The following is a 9,422-nucleotide window of genomic DNA, read 5'->3' as shown; positions in this document are numbered from 1 at the left end:
TTTTACTAAGATAATAATTTTGCAATTTATAATCTGCTCTAATTCTTGTTCAATTTTTAATCTATTAAAATGTGCCAATTTGTTACTATAGTTTGCTACTTTAGTATTGAGGTTATGTTACTTATTTTCCTTTACAATATATGGTTATTTGTTACTTGTTTCAATGTCAAATCAACCCCGAACTTATGAATATGGTTGTGCAAAAAATAAAAAAAAGACTTAGACGGGAGACTTTAACTGAATCACAAAAAGAAGATATTTTTAGAATTTTAACATCCACAAAAACTACAATGAACCTACGAATGACAATTATCCTAAAAGCAACGAATCTAAACATTACAAACAACCAACAAACGAGAAGAAATTTTTAACATAACTTGATTATGATTCTATCGTTAAACAATTTGCTCTTGTAAAAATAAAAAGACAAACAATTTGCATCTAATAAGGCTAGAAAAATAAATTTCATATGAACACTTTAAATTGACACAAGATATAATTTAAAATGAAAATTTTTAACTATATATGTTTGCTATAAACATTTTGGTTTATTATTGTCGATATCAAGCCCATGTAAAGGATAAGAGTTCATATAAAAAAAATTTGAAAAAAACCCTCAACTTTATAGTTAGCTTGAGACCTTCAAAAAATCTTGGGCCGCCACTGAATATTGTCGGTGTAAATTGTTTTGGTTTTCTGCCAGCCTTGCTAGCTTCTTCTTAACTAAGGTGTTTGGCTTTTGTTGAATGAAAAATTGTTTAAAAAAAGGTAACTTTAGGTGAACGCCGTTCTTGGAAAAAAAATAAGTTTAGGAGAATAGAATATTTAGGAAACTTTATTGTTCTTAAACAGAAAATTGTTTTAAAGATACTATCTACCATAAGTAATTAATTTTATTTTTATCATTACTTTTTTAACAAAAGCAAAATTTTAGAAAAATGTTCCTTTTTAATAAAGTTTGATTTTACTATTTTTATCCATAAGACCATAACATATGAAAGTATTTCAAATCAAACTTATTAGAGCATGTGTAGTCACAACTCTTCACATCTAGGCATTATGCGTCACGTGACGTCCAGTCAGAGTTATGGTTTTTTACAAAAACAGGCTGTAGTCATAACTCTCCACCCTAGGCATTATGCGTCACGTGGCGCCCAGCCACTTTTACACTTTTTGTTTTTTGTTTTAATTTTTAATTTTTAATAAGAATAATCAAATAACAATAATATTTTATTAAATAAATATTACATGAAAATAAAAAAAAACTATTCGTCGTTGTTGTCGTCGTCGTCTTCGCCCTCGTCGTCTTCGCCCTCGTCGTCCTCTTCGTTTTCATCGTCTTCGCCATCGTCGTCGTTGTATTCATCATCGTCTTCATTGTTACATCCAAAGATGTTTGACCAAATCCTCCTTTAGTGCGTTATGTATCCCTCTTGACCGCACGGAATCTGAGTTTTCCGGTCGTTGCTCCATACTTGCCGGAGTCCGTGGTGGATCCGGGTCCGGTATGAAAGTTGGACATATTGCTCTTCCCTCGTCCTCGATGATCATGTTATGCATTATGATACACGCATACATAGCACATCTCATTCTTTCTAAAGACCACAGACGACAAGGATTTTTAACATAATGTCATCGTTGTTGAAGAACACCAAAACACCTATTGATATCCTTTCTCGCAGACTCTTGCACTTTCTTAAATACTGTCTTTTTTCATCCATCGGGTCTCTGAATGTTTTAACGATTATCGCAAACTCTGGATATATTCCATCACCTAGATAGTACCCATGATGGTAGAAGTTATCGTTAGCCCAAAAAGAAGCGACAGGAACGGTCCCAGATATGTAACTCTCCATCATAGGAGACTGCTCTAAGACGGTTATGTCATTTTTGGAACCGGGAACACCAAAGAATGCCGACCAAATCCAAAGGTCGTATGAAGCGATCGCTTGAAGGCTGACCGTTGGTCCCTTTTGGTCACCTCATGTGAATTGACCTCACCATGCAGTTGGACAATTAGCCCATTCCCAATGCATGCAATATACACTCCCTATCATGCGGGGGAAACCATGCACCCTTGTATGTACATCGTAAAGACGTTGTAGATCATTAAAGTTGGGCTCTCTCAGATAATGTGGTCCATATAGTTTCAATATTCCTAAATTTTGCAAAACTTTTATAAAATAAATGATCACAGTAAACAAGTGATAAACTATTTTAAAAAAACAAAACGTACTGTAACAAAAACTCTCCAAGGTGTCTTGAGTTGTTTTTTCGGCCATCTTTAAATACTCGTCGTTGATGTCGGTCGTGTTTCCGTAGGCGAGCACGCGTACGGCTGACGTAACCTTCTAAACAGCCGTGAATCCTAGCGTCCCTCGAGCGTCAGGCTTTAGTTGAAAGTAATCAAACTCACGCTCGAAATCATTGGTGATGCGCATAAATAAATTTTTAGACATCCGAAAACGACGCCTAAAGGTCTTCGGGTTCTTGTATCTCGGCGAGTCGCAGAAGTAATCCGCCATCAACCGGTTGTTGGCTTCGGTACGATCTCGTTCGATATATGCTCTTTTTGAAACGGGGGGTGGTGGAGAGCTAATCGCACTCGTAACGGAACTCATATACTTTGTCGCGAGCATAATCGCACTCGTAACCGCCTGTTCCTCCTCCACGTCCTCGGCTTGTTGATCGGGCCCGAAAACTGTTTATATATAGATGGAGGATCCATATATAGTGAATTTTGTGTAAGGAATTATAGAGTTGAAAGACAATTTTTATAAATTTGATGAGTTTTGATTGGGGATGAAATGGTTTAATATATAGGAAATAATTTTTTTTTATTCTCCAACGGTAACAAGCAACGGTCATGTCCTTGAATTTCGTGCCATTCCTAGCGTTTTAGATACAACGCAGATAAAAAAAATACAAAACGCTGGGGTGGGGGCGGTGTACCCCCGCGTTTTCCTCCAAAACGCCGATGGCAAAGCCAGGGCCGACCCAATAGCTTTGTTGGGCCAAGCTAGGGCTTTAGGCCCCATAAATATGAAGGCCCCCAAATTTTTAAGAGAAAATAATAAATATATTAGGTTTTCTTTTGCTGTCGTTGGAAGTAACTTAACTTCATCCTGGAAACTAAAGTCATTATTTGAATACATTTCACGCACACACCGATTTCATAAAATTTATGGAATGGAAAAGAAATCAAATGAATATGAAACTGAAGCGATTTTGCTGGTCTTAACTATCAAGAGACTTTGGATTTGAATTGACTATTTTGGCATGTGGATATACCGTTGAGGTTAGTTTATCATTGTCGTTTTATGCCTTTATAATAATAATAATAATAATTTGGCAATCTATAATCTACTCAGTTCTTGCCCAATTTGAGGTTGCTTTTATATTATAAACTTTGCCCTAATTCTTGTCTAGTGTTTAATCTATTAGAATATGCTAACCTATTATTTTATTTTGCTACTTTAACATTGAGGTTATATACTTATTTGTTTTTTAACTACATTGTTATTGCTAGGTGTTACAATGTTATGTCGACAACGAACTTACAAATACGGTTATTGAAAAAGGCAAAAGCCAAAAAATAACATTATAGGAAGGCTGAATCACCAAAAGGTCCACAAAAACTAAAAACAATGAACCTACAAATGACGATCATCCTACAAATAATGAACGCAAAAACTTTAAATTATTTTCAAATGCTTATATCGCGTATAAAATTGTGTGCAACTATTCTTGTAACTGGTGCTTCTGCAAAACGTAGCTTTTCCAAAATAAAATTGATAAAAAAAATATTTAAGATCTACAAGAAAAGGTTAAACAGTTGATCTCTTTTATAGATCAAGAAGAATATTTTGGTGGAAATTGTTTGATTGCATCAAATAAGGCTAGAAAAATATTTATTGTCAAAAGATATAACTTAAAAAAGAAAATTTTGAACTATGCCAACTATAAATATAAACGTTTTGGTTTATTATTTTTGGTCCCAATCCCGGGTAAAGGAGGAGGACATATATCAAAGAATTTTTTAGAAAAGGCCTCTAATTTTATAGTTAGCTTGAGGCCTCTAAAAATCTTGGAGCGCCCCTGGGCAAAGCTGCCACTACGAACGGTCTTTAAAAACAGGGCCATTTAGAAAAATTTGTTTTGTTGCGTGGCTTGCTAGCTCCTTGTTAGCATGTGTTGGCAATTGTTTTGAATTAAAATTTGTAGTTTAAAAACATTTAGAAAAAGTTACTTCATATGCCACTTCCATTTCAGAAGGCTAATAGTTGATATAAAATGTCCTCATAAAAGTATAAAACCCAAAAATCTGAGAAGTTTATCATTTTTAATGAAAAACAATAATTTTAATTAAAAAATATTACAAAAATAAATTTGTATTTACCATTTACATTGCATGTCCACGTAATTTAGTCCGTTACGACCGATCTACTTTCTCGGTCTATTTTCATTTATTACCTCTTATATTTTAATATAGGCCAGTTTGAACCTTACACTTGCATATCTTCTTCACTATCCTCAAAACCCCCAAATCTCATAGCATAATATATTAATCTCCTACCACCATAGAACTAATAAATCAACTACTACGTGAAAACAAAAAACCCATTCATAGTTGTATACTAACATGAATATTATGTCCATTAAACAAAGTGACACTATGCTATTAATATATCGGCAGTGACGGATCCAGGAATTTTTTTTCGGGTGGTGCACTACTTTTAGATGTTTTAATTTCATAAAGTCGGGTATAAAAAATTTCGGGTCGGTTTGAAGTTTAGGTCGGTTCGATGGTTCGGGAAAAGTTCATTACATAATAAAAATAAGATAAAATAATAAAAGAGACACCGTCATTAGAAATTAAAAAAACACATAATATCAATACAATAGTCTTTACGATTTAAAAAAAATACTTATAGTTGTTCCCTACGAGTCTTCATTTTTTGAAATCATTGCATTACTTCTTCAACTGAAACTTGTTGGAGGAATTCCCTTTCAATGTAACAAATGCAAAAATCGTTCATGTATTCATCACCCATCCTATTATGCAAATCCGTTTTCACATTCTTCATTAAAGAAAAACAATTTTCAACACTTGTCGTTGCAACCGGGAAAACTAATGATAACTTTATTAAACGATACACCAACGGCTAATCAATGTGTAATCTTGTTTTCACCATCATTTTAGCAAGATCACCTAAGCCACTCAAGTTAGCAAATCGCTTATCTTCTTTCACGTTATTAATGTAGTGGCCAAGTTCATATACAAGCTTCTCCTTTTCATCAAAATTAAAATCACATGGATACATCTCGGTCAAGTTTAACAAGTTTACTTTACTAAAGGCACTAAAATTACAAGACGCGCTCAAAGAACTCAAATTAGTAAGCAATTTAGTGGTTACCTCATTAAAGAGGCTTCCAAGCTCTTGAATTTGCATATCGAGAACCGTGTTGAAATTAACCTCATAATGATGACGATTGGTGATGCCGGTCTTCTTTCTTTTAAATCTTGGGTTAACATACTCGGCTTCCATATCAACCACTTCAATTTCATATTTTTCACAAAAGGATGTGACATCTTCCAAAAGTGAGTCAAAACGTTCAAGTCGATAATGTTCTAGGCCTTCATCAGTTAACTTAACTAGCTTAACTGCATTCAACATATCTTGATCTTTTCTTTAAAGTGCTTGACATAATGTGTTAGTAACACCCAAGATGTATTTCATCAAATGTAAATAAAATACAAAATTAAAAGTTTTCATGAATTCTTGAAGCCCACGTGCTTCACTTTGGTGATTTGAAAACTCTCCCGATTTTTCTATATATTTAAGCACGTCAATAACACTAGGATATAAAATAAGCAAACGAAGAATTTTTTTTCATGAGAACTCCAACGTGTATCCCCAGCTCTTGCAAGTGACAATTCTTGATTCATTCCACTTCCGGTTTCAACTTCCAAATTCAATCCCAAATTTTCTCTTTGACCTTCTCTTAACAAATGTATTCTTTTACAAGATCCACCAACAACATTTACTAAATTTGATAATTCTTTATAAAGCTTGTAAATCACATAATGTTTGGTTGCAAGGCCCACAACAACAAGTTGAAGTTGGTGAGTAAAACAATGAACATAATATGCTGAAGAATTTTCTTTCAAAATTAAAGCTAACCATTAAACTCACCAGACATGTTGCTTGCACCGTCATATCTTTGGCTTCTTACCCTACCAATACTCAAATTGTGGCGAGCAAACAATTCATCAATTGCAGCTTTAAGAGATAACGCGGTTGTTTCCATAACATGAACAAGGCCAATAAATCGCTCCTTCACAAATCCTAATTTTTCAACATATCTTAAAACCACGGACATTTGTTCTATTTTAGAAATATCTCTTGATTCATCAACTAATATGGAAAAAACATCAACATCAAGTTCTCCAAATATCTTCTTTAATACTTCTACTGCAAAACAATTACAAAGTTCTTTTTAGATTGATGGAGACGCCATTTGATTATTCCCGGGAGCATTACCTAATATAACCTTACCAATTTCTTCACTTACTTCTCCAAACACTTTTATGAACTCGATAAAATTTCCCCTGTAAAGAGATTCTTCAGACTCATCATGACCACGAAAAACTAACCATTCAACAATGCTTTGGTAAGTCTAGTCGAAGCATGTAATCAGACTCTATATTGTTTTTTAAGTATATCTCTTCCTTTATCAATGGTCACATGTATAGACTGAGCTTTGTTAAGTAAGTCTTTCCCCTTTTTACGTGCTTTGTTGTGAAAACTATTGCATTTACCAACATGATTGCTAATTTCTCCTGACACCTATTCCAACATCGCAATCATTCACTTAGAAATGCATCATTTTGTCCATTTTCCTTAAACAAGTAACAATGAAAACAATACACTTTATCCGTTTTGACGCTATATTCCAACCAATTTCCAAATTCACTAGTGTACCATTCCTCATTAAAGCCTCTTAATTTACCACTAAAATTTGTTAGAGGATACTCATGCCCGGTTGGTTGACATGGACCTCTAAGTAGATATGCCCGTCTAATTTCATCTTTTTGACTTTGGTGATAAGATGAAATTGGTTGCCTTTCGGAAGGATGCCATGGTAGATCATCCAAATTTATTTTTAACGGTTTACTACTTGAAGATGATGATACAATGTTCGATGGTTCACTTTGAAAATATCTCTTCATATTCAAAATACGTACAAATCAACAATTACAAACTAACAAATTTAAAACTAAGAAAATAACAAAAACTAACAAACTAACAAATTAAAACCAACAATCTAACAATCTAACAAACTAAAACTAAATTTAACAAATAACTTAAAAATTAAGTAGTTAACAATCATGAACAATTAATATTTAACAAAAAGTCAAGAACAGTTAACATTTAACAATGAATGTAAACTTACCTTCATAGTTCAAAGTGAAAGTGGGAGGATTCGAGGGTCGGACTAACGGACTGACTGACGGGGACGGCGGAGAGGCGCATACGGTAGGTTTGAAGAGGCGAAGGAGGTCAGGGCTGTGGCTGCAGAGAGGCGTTGTGTGGTGTTGGCTGGTTATGTTATGATAAAACCCTAACTGATGTTAGGGTAAAAAAAAAAATCAAAATCCGGAATCGAACATGTGACCTCCGGGTCACAAAATCAACATGTTACCAACTGGACAAGCAATTCATATGTTTATACGGCGGTTTCTTCCTAATTTATAGGGTGGTTCCTTTACTATTTTCTATATATAAATACACTATTATTTCAAAACTCGGATGTTCCGAGGAACCACCCATTTCAACCGTAGACCCGCCCCTGTATGTCGGGTTTATAATGAATTTTACATGTTGTTCTGTTTTTATACTCAAGTTATAAACTGTTAATATCGTGAGTTTCCTCACGAGTACCAAGAATCCCAATTTATTTTCTTAGATGGCGAAAATATGCTAGTTGTGATTCTCGTCATCCCAGGCCCGGCTCCGAGAATGCGAAAAATTTTTTGAGCCAAAGGCGAAATTTTTTGTTTGGGCCTTTAGTAAAAGGAACATTTTTTTTAGGTTTAAACAATTTAATTACAAATGAGCTTACTTTATTATTATTTGAGTTGTGTAAAAAAATTTTGTATAAAAATAAGCTTAAAAATGTCTCAAATAAGATGAGAACCCACAACTTTTTGGTTAGATTTCATACTCATTACCACTAGACCAATCTAGTAGTCATGCAATTGTATTGAAACATTGAATATACATATATTGTTTTTAATAAAAGTAAATATAATTTAAAAAAAAAATTTCAAACCTAGCCATACCCTACAGCCAGCTCTGCGTCATCTAAACCCTTAGCTTAGACGTATCCCAAACACCGTATTAAAATATCAAACATTGAAGTACACTTTTAACAATCCAAAATTTCGATTTACTTCGTATAGTTGATTATTATATTTATTATACATTAGCCGATGCCATACCGTTTTGATTTTCCTTGAGGTGGTGTTGTTATTCTTTCGTCGTAGATTAGTTTGGAGGATTAATACTTGTCAACGTGTTTATAGTTGAAGGTTTTATAAGTAAATAACTCCTACAAGCAAGGATTACAGTTATTGACCAAGTCATTTCCCTCGTACAACTGCTGCCAAAAATAACTTCCTCCTACTTCCTTCCATCCGAGGATATATAAGTAATTTCACAACTAATGTTCAGTATCTAGTATCTTCTTGATTCAGGTAATTCTTCAATGGTACTTTCTTGTTCTTTTCAATGGCCTCATTACACAATACTTAACTGTTTTTTTTCATTATTAATGATTATTATTACACCTCTTAATTACTCATTAACCACCACTTAATTACTTTCAGTTGATGAATTACATATTTACATGCAGTGTAATTAGTAAAGCATTCATCATTTCAATGGCTCTCAGCTACTTCACCAACAGCTGGTCAGAGTCACCGGCGCCGGAGATGTTTTCTTTCCATGAAGAACCCACATTTACCACACTGAACTTAACCCGATATTCGACCCGACTTACAACAACTTTTCGAATATTATCCCATCCGCCGGAACCTTCTTCAAACCCTCGCCGGAGTTTAACAACCCTTACACCGGTTTACCATATTTTTCGGTTGAACTGCCGCCGCTGCCGGTGCCGGAACCGGTGACGTGGCATGGCGGTTGGTACGGCGGTGATGTTGGGTTGCCGGAATGGTACGGTCAGGTTGAAGTTAGGAAAAAAGATGAAGGTAATAATAATAATAATAATAAAGGTGGCGGGAACGGGAGCTTGTCGGCGCAGAGTATGTCGGTGAGGGTGCGGCGGCGGAGGATTAGTGAGAAGACACAGGAGCTCGGAAAGCTGGTTCCCGGCGGCCATAAGATGAACACGGC

The 9,422-nt window shown here is 34.7% G+C and overlaps 2 protein-coding genes across 2 annotated transcripts; both read right to left on the bottom strand.

Annotated features, from left to right (window-relative positions):
• Positions 1-5,165: 5,165 nt before the first annotated feature.
• LOC143556337 (uncharacterized) lies at positions 5,166-5,678 on the bottom strand. Its single transcript, XM_077045677.1, has one exon. It carries the CDS (start codon positions 5,676-5,678, stop codon positions 5,166-5,168), a length of 513 nt encoding a protein of 170 aa, XP_076901792.1.
• A 502-nt stretch (positions 5,679-6,180) lies between these two features.
• On the bottom strand, positions 6,181-7,464 carry LOC143556336 (uncharacterized). Its single transcript, XM_077045675.1, has 5 exons — positions 7,459-7,464; positions 6,933-7,228; positions 6,794-6,851; positions 6,546-6,681; positions 6,181-6,476 (listed from the first exon to the last, which is right to left on the bottom strand). The coding sequence occupies exons 1-5, from the start codon at positions 7,462-7,464 to the stop codon at positions 6,181-6,183; spliced, it is 792 nt and encodes a 263-aa protein (XP_076901790.1).
• Positions 7,465-9,422: the final 1,958 nt, after the last annotated feature.

This window comes from Bidens hawaiensis, unplaced genomic scaffold (assembly GCF_021521415.1).
Source record: "Bidens hawaiensis isolate Kalapana, Puna unplaced genomic scaffold, B.hawaiensis_p1.1 tig00018538_1, whole genome shotgun sequence".
Lineage (NCBI taxonomy): Eukaryota > Viridiplantae > Streptophyta > Magnoliopsida > Asterales > Asteraceae > Bidens > Bidens hawaiensis.
This window is presented reverse-complemented; position numbering and strand designations above follow the sequence as displayed.

Coding starts and splice junctions, on each gene's coding strand:
- LOC143556336 (XM_077045675.1), bottom strand. Junction 6,852..6,932: donor AGCGTCAAAACGGATAAAGT/GTATTGTTTTCA, acceptor ATGTTGGAATAG/GTGTCAGGAGAAATTAGCAA. Junction 6,682..6,793: donor TAGTTTTCACAACAAAGCAC/GTAAAAAGGGGA, acceptor TGCTTCGACTAG/ACTTACCAAAGCATTGTTGA.
- LOC143556337 (XM_077045677.1), bottom strand. CDS start 5,678: ATGTTGAATGCAGTTAAGCTAGTTAAGTTAACTGATGAAGGCCTAGAA.